Genomic DNA, 20781 nt, shown 5'->3' with positions numbered 1-20781 from the left:
CCATCTGCAATGCCCGTTTAATGTCTACGATGTCAAAATGGCCCATCAGACCTCCCGCTATCTGTACATTGTCTCTGCGAAATTCTAGAAGTTTCACAGTTTAGAATATGCCGAGCGACTCGCTGGTCGCAAGGCGCTTCGTACAGCACTTCCACTGGCCATTGAACATCTATGGTTGAAATTGGGTACAATGTTATCATTAAGATACAAAGCCCGCCTAAACCCTCTTTTGGCGAGAATATCGGCTGCATCTCAACATGAATCCGGGCCTCGACGATTCTCTTACGCGAAGCCTCGTACTCGCGCTGGCTCTTGTTCCGTAAGCAGGATATGCGCGCTACTATGCGGCATCCAAGCAGACAGTCATCATCGACCAAAGACAAGCTAATGTCGAATTTCACCAGTCGACAAATCTCGATCCCTACGAATATACAAGTGGACGATGGCTCGTTCGTGAGGCACGGGAATTTGAAGCACGTCAGATTCAGTTTGATTTTGACGCGCTCTCCCGCCGTGTAATACAACTTTGCGCTGGTGCTTCTTCCATCAAGTCATGCAGCAAGAGGGAAGGAGGGTTCAACCGAGTGTTTTTATTTGTGCTCGATAACGACAAGAATGTTGCGGCCAAGCTGCCATTTTCTGTGGCGGGACCACCGTCGCTCACCACCAACTCCGAAGTTGCCACCCTCAAATACCGTACGTGCAAGCTGCTCTCATGCTGATCATGGCTCACGCCATTGACACATTTCACTTCTTAGTTCGATCGAGAACGATACTTCCTATTCCCGCGGTGCTTGATTGGAACGATGACCCATTGAACGTCGTCGGTAGTGAATACATCATTATGGAGCACGCCAAAGGCATTCAACTACACCAACGCTGGCCGAATATAAGTGCTCAGGACAAGATCAATCTGATCAATGCTATTTCCCAGCTTTGCAAGGAGTTGACGGAGCTCGAATTTCCAGCTTACGGGAGTCTTTATTCGAAGAGTAGTCGTATCGATACCAGTTCTTACATTCACCTCGAAGATGAGTTCTACATAGGTCCCCATTGCGGAGCCATGTTTTGGAAGGATTGTGCTGGACGACCTCATCACCAGCATGCCTCGACACCGAGCCCGAGCCGTGGACCATGTAAGTACAAACTATCTCTGTAATCCTACTATGACATGCTCATTCTGCATGCAGGGCGCGACCTCGAGGCATACGCTGATGGCCTTATCGACGCCGGCATCTCTCGGGTCCCAATAATAACACCGAATGATAAGAAGCTTTTGAGGTATCAAGGAGATGCCAGCACACATTTCCAGCTTCTTCAGAACGGCCGCGATGTTCTCAGGCAGATCGCGAGCGACCATCGGGTGAAACTCGCCTCAAGTCCGACACTCTTTCACCCGGACTTCCACAAACGAAACATATTCGTGTCTGAGAATGACCCAGCCGAGGTCACAAGTATCATCGATTGGCAGTCAGCGAGTATAGAACCGGCGTTCTGGTACACGGATCGAGTGCCCGACTTTGCACAGATACGTGACGGTGATTCCGATCCTGCCAGCCGTCTCTGCGCAAAAGCTTTCGAAGCATGCTTTCGCTATCACGTCCCTCGGCTTGACCTCCCGCGTTCCATGGACGAATCTTTCTTTCGGCCGTTTCGTTATTGTCACCGAACATGGAAAGATGGTGCTGTTGCGTTCCGCCACGAACTGATAGAGACCGCTCGCCTTTGGGACGAGCTTGGCTTTTCCAATCCGTGCCCTTATCCACTACCGAGCTCTGACGACTTAGTCAGCCATTTGAGGGAGTACCGTTTCTTTGAGGCCGCACAAAATCTACGGGTTGATCTAGCAAGATTGATAGATGCAGAGACGGATGGCTGGGTTCCCTGTGATAAGTGGGAGGAAGCCAAAGCCTCCGAAAAGCAGATGTTTAGCGGAATGCTACAAGCAGTCTTGGAAAATGAAGATGACGACCCAGAAGAGCCGATACGAAGTGAAGCAGATCTGCGAGAAATCTGGCCTTTCGACTTATGACGAGCTCAGGAATTCTATCTGTACAGTCCGTAAAGCTGACATAGATGACTTAATGTAGCATATTATACTGTGCGTGATGTGAACGACTTCTTTGCCGTAATATAGAATACATGCCTGGCTACGACAGCGAGCAATTCAGCTGGCAAGCATCATCTTGTTCGTGAGAAGTAGGGCAACTTCCAAGGTTCATTAGAATTCGAGATCTAAGTACAGCCCGAATGGTCAGAACGTTGGCCGACGTTCCCAACTACACCCGTTACCGATACATCCATTTCGGTCGCACATCGCTACCTACCAATAGATGGAATGACGATCTTACAGGATCGCCATGCGAAGCGCGGATCTTTTCCCGTGATGATGGTGATGACTATAATATCCTCAATACAACTAGGTAGTGCAATGTTGCGGTCCAAGGATTTAGCGTCCATGACTGCTGTGACGAATCGCGAGGCATACACGGAGGACAGACCACTCCGCTCCATTCCTTCCGACCTCGGCCGCACGCACGCCCGCGCCATATGTTTGTCAGGTCTATTCTGGGTTATGATCTGGAATACGAAGTGCGGCAGTAGGAAAGAATAATATGCTGCTCAAAGAATCTGACATCGCGTATGCTGTATGAGTAAGATTTTAAGTTGGATCCGTACCCACCTGCATGGCGCAACCCAAACCTCGTCGCTAGAGCTCCGCCATTCTGCGTGAGTAAACTTTCAACGCCATGTCTCGTAACTGGCCCGTTGGATAAGGTGGATGGGGCTGTTTCGTCTGTCGGGTAAAACTGTACTGTATGTCGAAAAGAGAGCAGATCGAATGCGACAAAGAGGGATGGGGAAAACAGATCTTGGTGAACACAACAAATCCATTCTGGACTTGATGGTCCTCTATCGGACATAACAGAGCACCTGGACATCACTCAAGCATACTGTGCATAATAATGCATAGGGAGATCATACAGTGGTATGCCATGCATATCAGATCTTTCTTCTCGTACACCACCCCTCCTGCCACTTCGGTATCACCGCATGCAACCGAGCAGACACCACGCCAAACTTTAAACCGCGGTGGTCACATTCGATCTTTGCCAAGTGCTGATGGGCTCCCACCGCCGCCGAAGGTTTCTGGGTGATGACTCTCTCGTACAGAACTGGACAGGACAGAGATGGATGGCAGCACGGGCAAACCGATGATTATGGTTATTATAGTTGCGGCTGAGTGTGTTCCGCAGCGTCAATCATTACAAAGCCGGTACAGCCTCGCGTCTGTGCGCTTCCCTGTTTGCACTGTCTAGTACTGCTTGGGGAGTCCTCCAGTGAGATACAGTCCGCATTGTCATTATTATGATTATTGTCCAGGTGCATATTGCTGCTGATCTCAAAACGTCAGCTTCCTAAAGGTGGTCGCAGGCACACCAATACGACATCGATAGTGCTGTAATATATGTTTCTGGATTATTCTTCGTCTCACTTCAATTATCTACACACACTTCACTAATTAGCTTGTCGAACATTTGCCATCCATTGCGGGCGCGCCGCCTCCAACCATTTCCACAAACCGACGACATCACCGGCGTGGCATTTCTCCAAACGTGCAGTCCTTCGTATGTCTGACGCCAGATCTCACGCAAGACTCGATCGCGAATGATCGCGACAAATCCTCGGCAATTTTGCATCTACCTGTATCAATCTCACGTTGGCGATGCCGCATTACACCGACATGTCTGACGACGTAGAGATGATCGAGGCCGTCGGAGGGACAAACTTGAACGAATGGTACCCAGAGCTTGATCTGGGTTGGCCAAACCCTGCAGCGCAATTCAATCACGGCCGAAAGCGTTCACGGGAAGAAACGGATGTGTCAATGGATGCAGGTGTCAAGAGTCGTTCTGGCTGGGAGAACAAATTCAATCCTGTCGTGAGCACAGGCTCAGATTATGGTAGCCTGACACCAGATCTATCTTCCGAGAGTGGGACAGACGGAGTGCTGTCGCTGTACGATGGCGCCGTAGAAGAGATCCCCAGGACCAAGATGCAGACAGGATGTATACCGTGCTTGTACGTAAGAATAAGCTGAAACGAATCGGGCAGCGTCTGACGTTCTTGTAGGATGAAGGGCATACCTTGTGATGCCAACAATCCCGACTGTACACGCGCCATGTCAGATCAATGGGTATTGAACCAGGGCTCCATGGGCGAGGATGACGACGCATCTGCACTTGGGCTTCCAAGTCTGTCGTTAATCAGACCAGATCTGCAATGGCGACGCAGTTGGCGCGAGCGACATTGCCTCAATTTCTTCGTCAACTTCAGTGCGCCCCAGATGGCTGGCTTCTTCGATTCGGCTTTCTGGCAACGAATGGTCATTCAGACTTCATACCACGAGCCAGCGATCCGACACGCGATCACCGCCATTGGCGCGCTCCATGAATGTATAATGCAGCGCGCGTTTGCCGACGAGAAGCAGAAAGCGAAGGCCATGGAATTTGCGCTGAGTCAATGTAACAAGGCCATCACCTGTCTCACTCAGAACGAGCAGTACTCCACCTCGAATGGTAACGGAGAACTAGGAATACCAAGTTCGAGATTGGCACTCACGACATGTGTGCTTTTCACTTGTTTTGAGGCTATGCAAGGCCGTTGCGACAGTGCTGTCAACCATGCGCTTCAAGGCAGACGTCTCCTCCAGGCTACTGGTCGATCTGCAGTAACGACGATGGCGCCTGCCGAAGATGATGATATAGAACAAATGCGGCCACTGATTGAACGTTTAGAAGTGCAGGCCACCGCGCTCTTAGACAAGGGACGACGACCTGATATCGACACAACTACCGAGACGCCACCCCTCCCACCTATCGACCGCATATTCAGCCTAGAACACGCTCATAATACTCTGCACACAGCTCTCAATAGCGTGATGCGCTTCATGCAAGGCTTCCACCCCACCGGCTCAGCTGAACATATCGCTTCTACAATGACCGAGAAATATGTGCGCTATGCTCCCTGGTTCCTGCAATGGGAAACCGCTTTCACAGCTTTCCTTTCCAGTCAGCGCGAATTCATGTCAAATGTGGATCTCAAGCGAGCAATGGTCCTCAAGGCTAATCATCTGGTTGGTACAATGCTCGCCTCGGTGGATCAATCCGCGGGTGCCATGGCCTACGATGCCTACGAGTCAGAATTCAGGGCCATTGTGGATCTCGCGAGGGAGGTCCTGGCCTCCTTCTCTTGCCCACCTCTACCAACACTCTCTGGACCAAACTCAGGAACACCATATCTCTCTTTCTCCTTATGGGTGACGGATCCGCTGTGGATGGCCATTTCGCGCTGTCGCAATCCCACAATCAGGCAAGCGGCTTTCACTCTCCTTTCGCGAAACCCTCGCCAAGAGGGCATCTGGCACGCGGGTCCGCAATTACCCAACTCTAGTCAGTACATGCGGCGCAGCGATGTGAGCAGTAACGGCTCGAGCGTAAGGCGACCTTGATGAAATCATGATCGAGAATTGGATCAAGACTTCTGAGCCAGTGCTCCACGGTTTCTCTCGGCGTTTTCGGACATTTTGGGTCCCAATACCACGACAATTAATCCCGTGATATCGCCATCTCATGGAGACATACAAGCTCCTCGCCCGAATATATGATCCCTACATGCCCATTCCGCCAGAGATCAATGGATTTCTCAATATTCGTGAACCAGGAAAGTGTCTAGCGGCGACGAATTTTGGCCGACTTGCCAAGAGTTTCCCTCAGTGGATTATAGTTATCAGGATGTACGTTGCAGAGATCCAGTTCCTGATACGTTCAAACTGACGGCGTTCTTCAGCATGACATCTCGAATCATAAGCATCTGAGAAGCATACACTCAGATACGCTGCCGAGCTTGCGGATCCGCAATACTTCCACCAACTTGGGATTGAAAAGCAAATGGGGCGATCGCACTTGGCGGTCGTCAACCAAACCCTGTACACGGTACAAACGTCGAAATCAACGAGTGCAAAGGCCGTCCCAATCTACGCACCTCAAACGTTAGCGCATCTACAAGATTAACGATGGTGATATCCCTCTCGGGCCATGGGGAAGACATACCGAATACAGTCCTCTGCTCGGTCCGCTTGGACACTTTTACCACATCGCCAACGCGGATGCTATGACCCTGCGCTTCAGAGCCGATGAATGCATAGCGGCCAAAAATAGGCGAGTACTTCATACCCGGATCTACTCGACGGTCTTTCTGCATCAATTTGAGCATCTTGCCCGCTGCACTCACACCTCCCGCGCCGGTCGCATAGTCCACGTTGATGGACAGGCAGCGTCCGCAATTCTGCACGCACGCGATCCGCGTCGTCCCCGCAACGGTCAGTTCGGTCCAGAAATCCTCCTCCCACGGCTCGTCTGCTCCGGAGACGACGATGTTCGGCCGGAACTTTGTGATGTCCATCAGCTCGCCCTCGGGCAATCGGCGATGCAAATCTTCCAGAGATCGTTCGCTCGCGACGAGATAAGGCGCGCAGTCCGCGAACGTGATGCGCGGCTCGGACTTCGCTCCTCCGCCCAGGATATAGCTTGACGCCGACGCGGTCATGCTGGACAAGGAACCCAGCCAAGAATTCTTCTCCTGCTCTTGCCAGGGACCGCTCGTCGTCGGATCTCGGACGTCGTGCGACATGCGCACCGGCCGCTGATGCTCACCCAGATAGGCCAGCACCACGGGCATCCCGAAACAGGCCGAGAAGAAGTCGGTGTATTTCTGCCCCATCAGGTATGCTCGCGTCGCACTCTGGTGCATCACCACTTCAATCACCTCCAGATCGGCTGTGTTGCCGGGCGTCAGCGGCACCACAATCTCCCGGGGTGTGTGGCCATCGCCGTCGTCGTCGGGTGGATGGAAGCTGACGGTGATCTCGCCAGGCTCGGCGATGGGGTCCGGACCTGGCAGGCTCAGGCGCTGACGGAACAAGGCCGCTTTGTAGTAGATTGCAATGTGAATGTTCTCATATTTGACCTTGCCGTCGTCGGTGTCTTTGGTGACTTCGAGGAGCATGAATCTCCGGTCGTAGGGGAAGCCTAGCTGTGTGAGCTCGGAGCTCTCCAGTTCGACCGCCCGGAGCGATTTGATCGGATAGGTGAGAAGCCGTGAAATCTGCATGGTTGCTTGTTTATAATTTATTGTTATCGTGATCAATTTCTGTGTGCCCGGATGAGCTTTCAAATTCCGTCCTTCGAATGCCGGAACCAAAGCAGCGTGGTGGCGAACGTATGGAAAGTGCCGACCTGGCGATCCGCTTGATCTGAGAAGGATGAGGCCGGTTACAACTCGCAAGTGTTGTTTGACTTTCCAGTCTGTCTTTTGCACATACGATCACGCCTGTATGTAGAAACTACGCTCTAACTTATCTTGTCTGTCTTGTATGACTCATCATGATGAGGACTTGGAACGTGAGACCGGAAGGGATGATTTGGCTTCCGACGCAATGACGATCATTTAGCTTTGTTGAACAAACATGCCCAGGTGTACATTGATGCAAGCACTATGGGGCATATGGAAAACGGCCTAGACTACTCAATGGATACAAGTGGAACTACACGCTGTCTTGAGCAGAACTGCTCAGAACAGTATTGGGATTTAAAGTAACCTTGGAATGAACGAGGAAGTCGGTCGTGAGGAATACCGAGATATATCATTCGATTGTTACATATCTACTCCCGTGAGATTATGGGCTCAGTCAGTTGCGTCTTCACGAAACCACACGCACCTGCACCTGCACCAGCAACAAAAGCTGGGCCACGGCAGCTGAGAGGGCGGAAGATGCCCACCTGGGCAGTCAGCCAGGCAAAGGCAGTGCAAAGCAGGGCGAGGCAGAGGGCGGGAGGGCGGGCTGGTGGCGCTGGCGCTGGCGGTTACAGGTTGGAGCGGCAGCCTGCCTGAGCCACCACTTGAGGTTCAGCTTGGGAATCCTTGACGGTCTTCACGGTACACCTACATTCACGGTACATTTCAGCAACTCACATGCCAACTTGGAATTTGGACAATTGTTTTCATTGAGAGCTGCTAGGTGGGGTTCAAGTATGTGGTAACGTACCATTTCACGTGCCCCTTGCCGTGCGTTCGGCATCCATCCCATTATCCTTCGTGATCTGGACGATAATTGGTCTTGATGACGAGGCGGGCGGCCTGGCTTCTTCATGTGAAACGCGCACGGAAACCTCTTGCCTGATCATCGGGACCAATCGTGCTTTTCTTCCCCGTCTCGGTCGGGCAGCAGAGCAATGTGTGTGCTGGACAGAGCACAACACTCCAGGGCTGCTGTGTTTTCCGTCTGGTACAAGGAAGGGTACATTGCATGCATTCCAAGGTTATTATGGGCTCACCGTAGATATCTAGGCAGGAACCCACCCGCTTCGGTAAGTATTTGGGAGGTCAGTCACGACCCAGCTCAACCTCACAGTGAACAACCTTGGAATACTTAGGTATAGCTCTGGACTCAACCTTGCCAAAAGTCGCTGGGCGATACATCAATAACTCCCTCTCACATTCCATCACCATCCTTTGTCCTTTGCATCGTCACTGGCAAACAACCCTCCTCCAACAAACCTCCCGGGCAAGTATGCTGATCTCGGTTCGCCTTTGTGCTATCATTCTGATGTGTGAAGGCGTCGACCGACTGACTCATCCTTCTTTCATTGCGTCCTCCAGCTTATAATCACCTTCCATTTCTTGATCTCGTCATTTCTTGTCCAATCTACACGTACTTCCCTTCAGACCATGGACGCTTTCTTCGCTGCACCGCGTGGTGAGCAGCGCAGTAGTGGCCTGTCGCCTGGTGTTTCTTCAACACGACCTCCCCTTTACAGATCAAAAGACAGATGGACGACGGATGATGCGGACTTTACGGTTGATTCCACCAATTATGACGGTCCGAATGGATTCTTCTATGCAACCAAGAAGACCGCCACAAGCGGTGCTTGCCGCGACTCTTTTCTGCAGGACCACCAGACTCCACGACCCTTCACGACAGGCCTAATGGGTTCTGCCTTCGAGATTCTTGAAGGCATCGCTGCCGCCCATGGCGAGCGAGCCGCCAAACGCAACTCTGATCCGCCAAGACGATCAGCAGTGCATTTCGAAAGTGAAGACGAAGGCACGTTCCCCACGAAATCACCAGATCGTCCCCGACGCTCACGGCCTCAACATCGATCGAGTAGCAATGATCGGAGAAGCAGCTCAAGCGATAATTGCGTCGGCTCGGATCACCGTCGTCGACGTTCTCGAGATGGTCGACACAGGTCTGATCAACGCTCGGGGCCAGACCGTGCCACAGGACAGGAAACAACACGAGCTCCACGAGGATGGGAGAATGATAGGGAAGCGAAGCGAGCTCCTGAAGATTCTAAATCGCGCACACGTGGTGCCTCTACCGCAGATATAGCGAGTGACTTGTCAAGTCAAATTGAGGCTCTGAGGAGTACTATTCGGAATGAGAAACGCGCTATTGAGACTTGCCAACGTCGAGTTGCGCAGCTGTCTGGTCGATCCCGCATTCGGTCGGAGGATGTGTATAAAGTTCTCAAGGAAATGGAGAAACACGAGAAGCGTCTAGATGCAGCTCACGAAGATCTCCGCTCTGCGAAGAGAGCCCGTGACCGGCGAAGCTCTGGTCGTTACGGTGAACATGAAGATCCCAGCTCGCGTCGAGATCAAAACAAGTCGGATGCCTCGCGAAACTCAAGCAGAGACAAGTCTTCACCGACAAACGACTCGCGCCGGAGAAAGACTACACGACAGCCGGATCAGCCCACGCATCAAAGTCGTGACGATCGACCTAAACCACAAAGATACTCTAGCGGCAGGGAGTCCGGCTTCATCGGTGCTGAGGCGCTGCACTATACTTTCGCATCATTCTTTGGACACGGCCTCGGACGTGGCCTCCATGGCTTTGATGACCCTCTCTTGCAGACACGCGCTCGCGAAGGACCAAATGCGAATGACCCCCACTTCCACACTCCCTTTGGCAACAAGCCGTTCTTCGGATTCGAAGATGGCTACATTGACCTGCTATTCGGCTTGCCACGTATGCATCGGTCTGATGAGCGCACAGCGAAGACCTCGCCCCGTGCGAAGGCGTCCGAGCACTTCTCGGCTTTCCAATCGTTCTGCCCACCAAAACCGCAGCCTCCTGCAACGTGGCTTCGACCTGATGAAGCCAAGTCCCTGTACAAAACCTACACCGAGAAATGGGCAGCACTTGGTCCGACTGATCCCAACGTGCCGTTTCCAGGTCGAGGTCTGAATGCACGGTCTCTGTCTAAGCGAGACAGCCTATACGCCCCGAACATTTCTGCCGCAGTCTCTACGTGGTCCGAGGAGAACGTCCTCCAGGCCAACGTGCAAGCATTCTTCCTGGGCGCCGTCGGCTTGTCACCAGTGTACTCGGAGACTTCCCCCTCTCGCAAGCTGACGACGTCGTTTGACAAGGCCAAGGCTAGCGATCAGCAGATCCGCGAATTGATTGACGTTTTGAAAAAGGAAAAGGTTCGTTGGCACTCGGATCGTCTTGGTCGTCGTAACGGTGGCTCGACGGACGGTCCCAACACGGCCTTGCAGAAGGATGAGCGGGCGCGGGCCGTGTTTCATGCGGTCTGTGAATTGATGGAGGTGGCACAAGCTTGATCATCTCGATTCTTGTTGAAGTCTTTTTTGACAGCGGCATCCGGGTCGGCGAATGGCGCAGCAAGGTCATCCCTTACGAATTGCGGGTTTTCTCAAAATTGGTCTCACACGAGGCAGTTGCCAATACTGTACTTTATAACACTAGCATATCATGAACTCCTTTCACAACTTCGCCTCCCCCGAAATCACATCCCTCAACAAAACCAACCCCTCCGCCGCAAACCTCACCATGTTCCCTGTCCGATCCGGGCCCAACCCGGTCTCCACCTCCCTCACAAACGTGCCTCTCTCACAATCCACCGCCAACGCCACATACCCGGGTCTCCGGTTCGGCGTGTTTCCCCCCGTCGGCCCCGCCGTCCCGCTCTCGGCCAGCGTATACGTACTCCCCAGGTCCCCCCGCACATGCCTCGCCAGGCCCGCGACGATGGCCGTCGAAGGGCCCCGGTAGTTCGCGGTGTCCTCCGCCGTCCACCCCGCGTAGGCGACCCGTGAGGGCAGCGTGTAGAGCGTCAGCCCGCCTCTGTAAATCTCCGATGCGCCGGGCTGCGAGAGGATGCTGGCGCTCAGGAGCCCGCCGGCGGCGGTCTCGGCGACGGATACGGTCTCTTGGCGTTGCTTGAGGAGTGCGGTTACTTGGGATAGGATGTCGTGGAGTTCGCTGGGCGGGAAGGAGGCGGTTGCTGTTGTCGTCGCCGCTGCTGGGGCTGGAACTTCGGACATTGTGGTGACTATGTCGCTTAGGCGGGATAGCTCTGTTTAGGTGAGGGGACTATCTATTGATTAACTTAGGTACAGATGCAGTGATCTTGTGATTTATGTATGTCCAGAGTCAAAACTTTATAGTATTGGGGATTCATTTGAGCGCAATTTATTTATCACTCGTTAGGCACAAGTCGAAGTAGTGACGTAGGATTAACTGCGAAGTGAAACGGAGCCTCACGGAAACATCCAGGTTATCATGCTGACAGATCTGACGAGACACTGTGCGAAATCATTGATGGACACAATAGATAACTTTCAAGAATCTTGGGGGATTGACGACACGATAGCATGGATGAGAAGTTTGCAAGGCTATATTTTACGATGTCAATATGTACAGTTCCTTTACAATCCATTGTTATTGTAATGAGATCAAACTGATGGATGTCGACTTGGGGTAATGAGACATCGACAACCCTAGAGGGAAGTCGGAAGCGGATCGCCATCTAACGTACCCTATAGGCTTGTGGGCCACTATAGGCTTGTGGGCCACTATAGGCTTGTGGGCCACTTCCTATTCTCACTACGTATTCTTTCCTTCAACACGCGATAATTATCCACGTCATACAATGGATACGCGATTGACGCGTGATTCCTACGCTCCTGCTATCGCTGCATTCAGATCCGGTCAATTCAAGTCGATCCGAGCAACTGCGCGCGCGTATAACGTCTCAAGGACCACCCTCCAACGCCGCCTTGACAGCAGACCTTCCAGACAACAGCAAGGTGTCAATTCAAGGAAATTCACTGTCGCTGAAGAGGAGGTTATAATTGAAAGGATATTGGATATGGACTCGCGTGGATGGCCACCAACGCTTGCTCATGTTGAGGAAATTGCGAACATCCTTGCAACGCAGAAGGGCCTTGAACCTGTTGGTAAATTATGGCGACATAACTTTATTAAAAGGACACCACGGCTTAAGACAAAGTTGTCGCGAAGGCTGGATTGGCAGCGTGCACGTAACGAGCAGAAAGACGCGTATATTCAATGGTTTGAATTGGTGAAGAACATGATCAATTTCCATGGTATCCTTGAAGACGATATCTACAACTTTGATGAGACTGGATTCCGCCTTGGGCAAGCTGGCAACCACCATGTTGTAACTACAGCTGATCGGAAAGGAAGACCAACATTGATTGGATCGGATTCTTCTGAATGGGTAACTATTATTGCCTGCGTCAACGCTCGAGGCTGGCAGGTCCCTCCATTCGTGATCTTCAAAGGCGTAACGCTAAATAAGACTTATTTTGAAGGACTACCACCACGCTGGACTCTAGCCTGCAGCGAGAATGGCTGGACAAGCAATGCTCTTGGTCTGCGTTGGATAGAGCACTTCCATGGACATACGCAGCAAGCGACAAAGGGTGTTAAAAGGCTTCTTGTCCTTGATGGACATGGTAGCCATTTAACGCCTGAATTCGATCAATACTGCAAAGATCATAACATTGTCACTCTCTGCTTACCACCTCATTCTTCGTATCGTCTACAGCCTCTCGATGTTAGCTGTTTCGGTCCTTTGAAGACAGCATATACAGCAAGGCTTGAACGGCTCTTCCGAGCGTCTTATTATATCATAACAAAGGACGACTTCCTTGCCGAGATCCCACACGCGATAGCTGCTGCATTTACAGCTTCAAATATACAAGCTGGCTTCCGCGGTGCTGGCCTTGTGCCATTCAATCCTGAAGCAGTACTAGAGAAGCTGACATTAAGAACAGTAACACCTCCATTACAAACACTAGTACAATGGACTACAGTTACGCCGTCAAACCCTCGAGAGGTTGATTCTCAGACAGCATATATTGAGAACAAGCTGCAGCGTTCAAGCACTTCACCGTCAGAAATAGTTGCTGCTTTGCGACAGAATGCTAAGGGCTATCATAAAGCAGCTGCTCAGCTGGCCCTTCTGCAAGCTGAAGTGTCCGACCTCCGCCAGACTGTACAGACGCTGAGCGCGCGTAAACAACGTCCAAGAACGCGTTATAAGGTTCAAGGAAGTGTTGACAAAGAAGGATTCGAGGCTCTTCTTATTGCAAAGGCTGTAAACACGTTGTTATCGGAAGAATAAGGCCAAGCTGAAGTAGGCTCTAGCCAGCAGACACGTCGTAAACCACGGTGTAGCACTTGCAATTTGGAAGGACATACGTGTAAGACGTGTCCTACTGTAGTATAGACATCCTGTCCCATAGAATTCCTAATCATATAGCTTCATTTCAATTATTAGTAGAAATATTGAGTATTCAATACAGCTGGTGTCGAAGAGTGGCCCACAGGCCTATAGTAGCCCACAAGCCTATAGGGTACGTTAGAGGCGTCATTATTAGTCATCATCATCCTGGGATACTTGCCCGGATGTATCACGAGGGCAACACCAGCTCGCAGCGCGCCAGTACTTTTTTCATTCGAGAATCATCCACAACTGCAGATCACCACTTTTTCTCCAGACACACCTCGACGAAGACCCTCAATACAGCACCATGGATCGGTCATATCAGCATCCGAACGGTGCGAGTGGGTATGGCGCGCCAAATGGACAGGGCGCAAACTATGGCTACCAGCAAAACTACAACAACCAGTACGGTCAATCCCAATACGACTCGTCAGCACCACAGATCCGCAATCCCTTCGCACCTCCCATAGCCACCTACAGCGAACAGAACGCCAGCTTCGACCCAGACGGTGAACAGCAAGCCGCGGCATGGAGCGCCGCATACGCCCCTCAACTCGAACAGCCAGAAAAGGCCAAGAAGGGTCGCAACGATCGCCCGGAGAATGCCAACTTCGCGCCTCTCGGTCATCGCCCCGCAGGCGCCGTCGCGGCCGTACCTGTGCCGGAACCCGCTGATGCCGCTGCGAGCGAGGAGAAAAAGAACAACTTCACCGTGCGCCGGAAAGGCGGCGGCGAGACCTGGGAGGACAAAACGCTGCTGGAATGGGACCCGACACAATTCCGCATTATGGTCGGCAACCTGGCCGGCGAGGTCACGGACGACTCGTTGGCGAAGGCATTTGCGCCGTACGGCGTCTCCAAGGCGCGCGTGGTCCGCGAGAAGCGGACGACCAAATCCAAAGGATACGGCTTCGTGTCGTTCACCGACGGCGAACAGGGCTTCAAGGCGGCGCGGGAAATGGTCGGGAAATACATCGGGAGTCACCCGGTCACGATCCAACGGAGCAAGACCAACCTCGTGGCGGTGCCGATCAAGGATAAGAATAAGAACAACAAGTACAACCATAAGAACAACAACCACAACAACCACAATAACAAAGGAAAGGGCAAGGCTCAGAATGAGAGCACATCTGCCGCTTCGCATGATCCTTTGAGGGCGAAGACCGGTGCTGGGATTGAGAAGAAGCCGGCTGCTAAATCACATCTCAAATTGCTGGGATGAAAGCACAGTTCAGTGTTTGGATTGGAACATTCACCTGTGAACGATCGTGCACGTCACATCCAGCTGGGGCCTGCGATCTACGCTGCTGCGCACATTCAAGAAAACCCTTGTGCTTTTTGAACCAGTCTCCCACCGATTACGCGAACGATGCACACGCTGACGTGACCTACGAGGTTAGGCTTCCCAGAGAGAAGCTGTTCAAGCGCGCACGACGGCATCGAGAACAAACAGCAGCGCCACGAGAGGCCTCGAAGAAGTGAATGATGGAAAAGGTGGTCAAACTTGGGAGATTGATGTGAGCACGATCGACAAATGTTTAATTGTTATTGATGAAAAGATAGCTAACGAGCAAAAGACGGAAAGCACCGAAGAAAGTTGCGTGAGAATAACCCTCCCTCGTTCATGATGATGATGATGATGACCTATGCGAGCATGGGCCGTGATGGTAAATTGTGTCGAGTTTCTCTCTCGAGAAATGGGCCCGAGGGTCGGAATGTCGTAGTCGTCGCCCATCCCTCCCCCACGGTGAGTCGAAAGGAGTAGTCGTGTTCGTTCTCGTGAAGCATTGATCAGAGTCAGAGTCAGAGTAGGAGGAGGGTGTTTGCTTTGCGACCATAGTCCTGGAGGATTGTGGCTCTCATCTCCGAGTCGAAAGCTTCTTCTTCTTCTTCTTCTTCTTCTATCACCAAAGGACCCACCAGACGATGAGGATGATGGGATATGTAGCGATAGATCTAAAGCTAGTATACCACATCACCACCACCACCACCACCGTGCGCAACTACTAGGTAGGAAGGCAGTGACATATTCAATTGCTTGACACGTGAAATGCGCCTCAGTGGTAATAATATTACGTCGTCATCATGTCAATTGGACTGAGTTTAGATTGAACACATCGTGACCGGAGCCATCACTTCCCCGCCCGACGATGTCTCTTCGACTGATGACTGACTGACTCGAATTCCGACGGTCGTCGCTGTCTTTCAGGAGCCAAAAAGCCAAGCCAAGAAGCCCTCTCTTTCCCCACATTCGAGACGCGTGCAGGTGTTCAGGTGCCCTTCATTGGCCCAGTCGTTCTCGCTCGCTGCCCGCTGCGGATTGTCCGGGGCTGGTTGGTCGCACCTTTGGTTGATCGTTACCTGGTTCTTCTTTAATATCACCATCGATCAGTTGTAAAACGCCCACTGGAGGGGATCAGGTGTCTGACATGTGATTGTGTGCCATGATGTGGGGAAATTGGGTGCGGCGGATTCGGGGTTCGTTCATTTTTATGAAAAAAAAAACAACATTTCTCGCGTCGGCCATGTCGTATGGTTGGTTTTTTATGCGTGCATCTTGAACCGACAGGCTTTGGAACTGCGTCACATAAAAACTTATTATTGATAGCAACGCCCGGGTGGCAGGTGGTAGGCGGCGGTGGCAGGTGACCGGTGAAGGGCGATTTATTACTGCACGATTTTTATGCTCGGTTCACCACTCCAGCCAAAATGGTTCTGGAACAGGCTTACCACCACACGCCTTGACATGGGTCATCCATCATGACCTGCACTAAGATCTAGACAGCGAGCCTCTACTCATGTACTTTATATATATCATAATGATGGGACCATCGTCTTCCTTCTGATCATTGTCCCCAATCACACATATCAAATTCCCTCCCAACACCGCAAACAATGCTGTATCCTCTGCTGCGAGACCGTCTTGCCTCCCCAACCCTCGTCTGGGGCCTCGTCACAACCCTCGCCTGGCAGGGACGACACATCCAGCTCATCGTCTCCTACGCCGCCATCGCCCTCATCACATTCTGGTATGTCAACTCGATCATCCACCACGTCGCCACCGAGGCCCGGATCGATGCCCAGGGCCTGCGTGCGCCCGTGTTGCGATCTCCGACGCCGTTCAATCTCGGCAACCTGATCAGGACCCTATGGTATTTCTCCAAGCACCGCAACCACGAGCTGTGGTGGGAGTTCTTCAACAACCATGGCAACAAGACCCGCCCGTGGACCGTTGAGACCGTCATGGCCGGCCAGCGACTCATCCTCACCGCGGACGAAGATAACGTCAAGGCCATCCTCGCGACCCAATTCGCCGATTATGGCAAGGGACCGCAATTCCGGAAGGAATGGAAGGACTTTTTGGGTCTGAGTATGTGCTGTTCGCATCTGGGAAATATGTGAAGAACATCCAAATTTGCTGACGAGATTCTCCAAAGGCATTTTCACCACCGATGGAGACATGTGGCACAACTCGCGCACGCTTCTCCGGCCCCAATTCATCAAAGACCGTGTTTCCGACCTCCAAACTTTCGAACACCACGTTCAGAAATTGCTCCCGCTTCTCGGCGGCGACCACGATGGCGCGACCGTGCGATTCGACGATCTCCTCTACCGATACACCCTCGATGCCATCACCGACTTTTTGCTCGGCCACAGCGTGGACAGCCTGACTCATGGCCAAACCGCATTCGCCTCCGCCTTCTCGACCGTGCAGAACATCCAAGGGAGCATCGCCCGAGCGGGACCCATGGCGGTCCTGGTGCCCAAGAAGAAGTTCCACGAGGCCCTGGCCGTGCTCAACGAATTCGTCGGTACCTACATCGACCGCGCCCTCGCGCTCTCCGAGAAGGAGCTCGAGGAGAAAGGCAAGTCGGACGAAGGCTACACCTTCCTCCACGCCCTGGCCGGCTACACCCGAGACCGCCAGGTCCTGCGCGACCAGCTGGTTGCGGTGCTCCTCGCCGGAAGAGACACGACCGCCATCACCATGTCCTGGCTGTTCTACGAGCTTTCCACACACCCGCATGTGGTGGAGAAACTCCGCGCCGAGATCATCAAACACGTCGGTCTGGAGCGTGAGCCGACGTATGACGACCTCAAATCGATGAGATATCTCCAGCACACGCTCAACGAGATCATGCGTCTGTACCCGGCGGTCCCTTACAATGTGCGCGTTGCCCTCAAGGACACCACCCTGCCGCGCGGAGGTGGTCCTGACGGTATGTAGTCCTGCTCGACGAGCTACCTTCAGAATCAGAAAAGCTGACGGGAATTTTCCTCACAGGAAGCGAGAAAGTTGGCATCACAGAGGGAACTCCCATCGGATACAGCACAGTAAGGCCTCCTCCCGCGATGGCCCTCAAATGTGAACCTGAGAGAAAACTGACCGCCCCGATCTCTAGCTCATCATGCAAAGAAGACCCGACATCTACCCCAGCACAGCCTCCGGGTTCCCGGACCCGACCCAATTCGAACCCGAGCGATTCGAAAACTGGTCCCCCAAGATCTGGACATACGTGCCCTTCAACGGCGGACCACGGTAAGTCTCTCTTTCCACCACCACCACAAAACTCTAGCATTCCAGATCATCATGCTGATAGAAGTCCTTTTTCCCTTCAGATTGTGCCTGGGTCAACAATTCGCGCTCACGGAGATGGGCTACACCATCGTCCGCATCCTCCAGACGTACTCCCGGGTCGAGCCCAAGAACGCCGACCACCCCGGCTTCCAGAGCGACATCGTCCTCGCGCCGGCGCAGGGCGTGCACGTCGCCTTCCGGAAATAGACCATGTAGTATTGTTCTTTCCATCTAAAATTTCGAAGAAATTGATTTCAAAAGAAACTTCCCCTTGAGGCCTCGCCTTCTTTCTTTCTCGGCCTTTTCTCCGCGGGACATGCGGAATTCACTCTCCCCACGATTTATCATACACGTATATTTGCTCCCGTGACTCGACTCGATGGTGTACGTGAATCAAAAAAGGGTTCCTATTCTCTCTCTCTCTTTCCCTCGAGGATGTGAACGGCCATGCAAAAGCACAAAGTAAAAGCAAAAAGCAAAAAGCAATAAGCGAGTCCATCCGTCACTCACTCGGCTCATCATCATCATCAGTCAGCCCTCTCCTCCTCCGATTCTCCCCCTCTGGAAAACCCCAGTGGAGAAAAAGAAAGCAGCGACACCGGCCCCCGGTTTTTTCTCGCTCTTGTAGGTGAACTGCTGTCTCGATATGGGGGGAGGGGGAGAGAAAGAGAGAGAGAGAAAGGGAGGGGGGGAGATCGGGGCGCCTCTCCCAAGTCGTCGGACGCAGCTCCGGTGGCGATGTGAACTGTGGAGATCTCCCACGAAACCCATCCCCTGCCCTTTCCTTCCCCTTCCCCTCCCTCTCGGCCTTGGCCACTGCTATTACCGCCCTCTCTCGCCAGGGATGTTTCTCCTCCACTTCTATCGCCAGATTTTGAAAGGAAGGAAAATCTCGCCGACAGGGATGATCGGGCTGCAGAGATTTGCGTGTGTGGTGGTGGTGATGGTGATGATGATTCTTCAGAACACACACGCAAGGGGTTTGGTCCTATGCACATTTCCGGATAGCTACGACTGGTGCAGTGCCGGAGGACAAACTCCCATTTCGAAGTGATGTCGTCGTCGCGAATTGCGCTCGATCCGGGCCGATTCAACCGTGATCCAGGAAAATCCCTTTTCTCAAATTCATCCTCCCCTTTCCTCTCCAATCTCCAGAGTGGAAAGCAAATAAGCTGTGGTTCACACTTCTGCCGCACTGTCATCACGACGAAAACTGCATCCCAAAACGTCTGCAAGCTACGAGCATTCATTATCGTTCATTATCATCATCATCATGGGAGTCCAGGCCGCGAAAGGAATATGATGTAGATCAAAAGTTCGCACACCCAAGTGAAACAAGTAATAAAACCTTGGCGGGCTCGCCGCGAGTTTTTGCCAAAGCATCATCATGCATGCATGCATGCCATCGGGTCGATGCAAGGGGAAGGAAGGGCGGTAATAGGACATAATGACATGTCGTCTCAAAGAAGCCTGCCCTTCTCGCGGCAGTAGAAGCAAGCGGATGCAGGCCTTTGGAATGTCAAGTACGGGATTGATGCAGGTGGTTCTTACATGCAAGGCGGATGAACAAGACCGAGAAGGATGATGTTATTCGCAACCAGTCAGAAACCAGAGAAAAAATAATCATCAATGTGTTTTCGCAGGCCTGCTGCGGGAGCGCTATTGAAAAGTTTAACCGTCGTGTGATAGGTCGATTTTATCGATTTGTTTATCTGGCGCTTTGGAGGAAGTTTCCTAGCCTGCATGTCTGGGCTTCGGGACTACTGCTCGGATGTATGATTGTGATTGTGATATGATATTGCTTGAAGCCGCGCGGTGAAGAAGAACGTTGGAGTGCGGATATCAGCAAATCGTACAAGTTCATTGTGAATACGGTAGGTCCTGGATATGGGCGGAAGGACCATTTCCGCCTGTTGTTGAAGGCGTTTGTGTTTATTGGCGGTGCCAGGTACGTACCCTCCTTTGAGTTTTCTCGGGCTGGTTACTTACACTAATAATGTACCTACTGTTCACTGCTGTTCTACAACGAGCAGTCGAGATCACTCGTCCATTTACGCCCTCCCAAAGATGCAGACGGGGTGACGGGCTCCGAGGGGAATGTATGGCCATGATCTCGGCGTGTAACACGTTGCGAGGTGATGCCTCATAGTAATTCCCGATGAATGATGACTTGGCAGAGACGATGTTCGGTAAGCCTTGGAGATATCGTCGGCACCATCCATTAACGAGAGAGAAGGAGAGAGGAAACAATCGTATGTCCTTGGTTCTGCACGCTTTCCGAAGAAATGCGGGTCATCAGCGAAACCTCTCCCGGCAAAGCTGCAGAAATGGGACCTGCGCGAGAGGTTCCCATTGGACGCCGGCGTGGAAAAAGGCCGGATCAAGGCCAAAATATCGTTGGGTTGGCGTGGTCAGCACACAACAAGTGTGCATCCTGCTATCGGGGACTTGTTATGTTGGTCGACGGCACAGTCAGTTCATCATTAGCAAGCTGCAGTCAGTCCCCATAGTTTCTCTGTTTGCCGATTCGGGACTAGCAAAATCCAGACAGACGGGAGCCCTGGAGTGATGAGG

General features: G+C 52.3%; 9 protein-coding genes across 9 annotated transcripts; 6 read left to right on the top strand and 3 right to left on the bottom strand.

Moving 5' to 3' along the window:
• Positions 1-10: 10 nt before the first annotated feature.
• Positions 11-2117, top strand: K489DRAFT_433428 (uncharacterized protein). The gene is made up of 4 exons (XM_033608514.1): positions 11-319; positions 380-696; positions 759-1136; positions 1191-2117. The coding sequence occupies exons 1-4, from the start codon at positions 258-260 to the stop codon at positions 2030-2032; spliced, it is 1599 nt and encodes a 532-aa protein (XP_033457778.1). The 5' UTR covers positions 11-257; the 3' UTR covers positions 2033-2117.
• An 807-nt stretch (positions 2118-2924) lies between these two features.
• On the top strand, positions 2925-3166 carry K489DRAFT_382682 (uncharacterized protein). The gene has a single exon (XM_033605437.1). The coding sequence runs from the start codon at positions 2967-2969 to the stop codon at positions 3156-3158; it is 192 nt and encodes a 63-aa protein (XP_033457777.1). The 5' UTR covers positions 2925-2966; the 3' UTR covers positions 3159-3166.
• A 214-nt stretch (positions 3167-3380) lies between these two features.
• K489DRAFT_382680 (uncharacterized protein) lies at positions 3381-5797 on the top strand. Its single transcript, XM_033605436.1, has 2 exons — positions 3381-4083; positions 4135-5797. Exons 1-2 carry the CDS (start codon positions 3746-3748, stop codon positions 5510-5512), a joined length of 1716 nt encoding a protein of 571 aa, XP_033457776.1. The 5' UTR covers positions 3381-3745; the 3' UTR covers positions 5513-5797.
• A 179-nt stretch (positions 5798-5976) lies between these two features.
• K489DRAFT_361229 (uncharacterized protein) lies at positions 5977-7412 on the bottom strand (the record flags this gene model as incomplete). The annotated part of the gene is made up of 1 exon (XM_033602631.1): positions 5977-7412. Exon 1 carries the CDS (start codon positions 7171-7173, stop codon positions 5977-5979), a length of 1197 nt encoding a protein of 398 aa, XP_033457775.1. The 5' UTR covers positions 7174-7412.
• Positions 7413-10098: 2686 nt separating this feature from the next.
• Positions 10099-10695, top strand: K489DRAFT_323484 (uncharacterized protein; the record flags this gene model as incomplete). Its single annotated transcript, XM_033601700.1, has 1 exon — positions 10099-10695. One exon carries the CDS (start codon positions 10099-10101, stop codon positions 10693-10695), a length of 597 nt encoding a protein of 198 aa, XP_033457774.1.
• Positions 10666-11735, bottom strand: K489DRAFT_382677 (competence/damage-inducible protein-like protein cinA). The gene has a single exon (XM_033605435.1). The coding sequence runs from the start codon at positions 11416-11418 to the stop codon at positions 10858-10860; it is 561 nt and encodes a 186-aa protein (XP_033457773.1). The 5' UTR covers positions 11419-11735; the 3' UTR covers positions 10666-10857.
• Positions 11736-13929: 2194 nt separating this feature from the next.
• K489DRAFT_382675 (uncharacterized protein) lies at positions 13930-15140 on the top strand. Its single transcript, XM_033605434.1, has one exon. The coding sequence runs from the start codon at positions 13936-13938 to the stop codon at positions 14848-14850; it is 915 nt and encodes a 304-aa protein (XP_033457772.1). The 5' UTR covers positions 13930-13935; the 3' UTR covers positions 14851-15140.
• Positions 15141-16369: 1229 nt separating this feature from the next.
• Positions 16370-18748, top strand: K489DRAFT_382674 (putative P450 monooxygenase). The gene is made up of 5 exons (XM_033605433.1): positions 16370-16998; positions 17066-17848; positions 17914-17963; positions 18032-18168; positions 18249-18748. The coding sequence occupies exons 1-5, from the start codon at positions 16524-16526 to the stop codon at positions 18412-18414; spliced, it is 1611 nt and encodes a 536-aa protein (XP_033457771.1). The 5' UTR covers positions 16370-16523; the 3' UTR covers positions 18415-18748.
• K489DRAFT_41398 (uncharacterized protein) lies at positions 18370-19613 on the bottom strand. Its single transcript, XM_033608110.1, has one exon. It carries the CDS (start codon positions 19455-19457, stop codon positions 18735-18737), a length of 723 nt encoding a protein of 240 aa, XP_033457770.1. The 5' UTR covers positions 19458-19613; the 3' UTR covers positions 18370-18734.
• Positions 19614-20781: the final 1168 nt, after the last annotated feature.

This window comes from Dissoconium aciculare, assembly GCF_010015565.1.
Source record: "Dissoconium aciculare CBS 342.82 unplaced genomic scaffold K489scaffold_10, whole genome shotgun sequence".
NCBI lineage: Eukaryota > Fungi > Ascomycota > Dothideomycetes > Mycosphaerellales > Dissoconiaceae > Dissoconium > Dissoconium aciculare.
The sequence above is the reverse complement of the archived record's forward strand: the minus strand, read 5'-3'. Positions and strand labels throughout refer to the sequence as shown.

What these genes read in the sequence shown, in the direction of transcription:
- K489DRAFT_433428 (XM_033608514.1), top strand. Translation starts at nt 258, where the DNA reads ATGAATCCGGGCCTCGACGATTCTCTTACGCGAAGCCTCGTACTCGCG. An exon ending in AGTTGCCACCCTCAAATACC is followed by an intron (nt 697 to 758) that starts GTACGTGCAAGC and finishes TTCACTTCTTAG; the next exon opens with TTCGATCGAGAACGATACTT. An exon ending in GAGCCCGAGCCGTGGACCAT is followed by an intron (nt 1,137 to 1,190) that starts GTAAGTACAAAC and finishes TTCTGCATGCAG; the next exon opens with GGCGCGACCTCGAGGCATAC.
- K489DRAFT_382682 (XM_033605437.1), top strand. Translation starts at nt 2,967, where the DNA reads ATGCATAGGGAGATCATACAGTGGTATGCCATGCATATCAGATCTTTC.
- K489DRAFT_382680 (XM_033605436.1), top strand. Translation starts at nt 3,746, where the DNA reads ATGTCTGACGACGTAGAGATGATCGAGGCCGTCGGAGGGACAAACTTG. An exon ending in ACAGGATGTATACCGTGCTT is followed by an intron (nt 4,084 to 4,134) that starts GTACGTAAGAAT and finishes ACGTTCTTGTAG; the next exon opens with GATGAAGGGCATACCTTGTG.
- K489DRAFT_382677 (XM_033605435.1), bottom strand. Translation starts at nt 11,418, where the DNA reads ATGTCCGAAGTTCCAGCCCCAGCAGCGGCGACGACAACAGCAACCGCC.
- K489DRAFT_382675 (XM_033605434.1), top strand. Translation starts at nt 13,936, where the DNA reads ATGGATCGGTCATATCAGCATCCGAACGGTGCGAGTGGGTATGGCGCG.
- K489DRAFT_382674 (XM_033605433.1), top strand. Translation starts at nt 16,524, where the DNA reads ATGCTGTATCCTCTGCTGCGAGACCGTCTTGCCTCCCCAACCCTCGTC. An exon ending in GAAGGACTTTTTGGGTCTGA is followed by an intron (nt 16,999 to 17,065) that starts GTATGTGCTGTT and finishes GATTCTCCAAAG; the next exon opens with GCATTTTCACCACCGATGGA. An exon ending in CCCTTCAACGGCGGACCACG is followed by an intron (nt 18,169 to 18,248) that starts GTAAGTCTCTCT and finishes TTTTCCCTTCAG; the next exon opens with ATTGTGCCTGGGTCAACAAT.
- K489DRAFT_41398 (XM_033608110.1), bottom strand. Translation starts at nt 19,457, where the DNA reads ATGAATGCTCGTAGCTTGCAGACGTTTTGGGATGCAGTTTTCGTCGTG.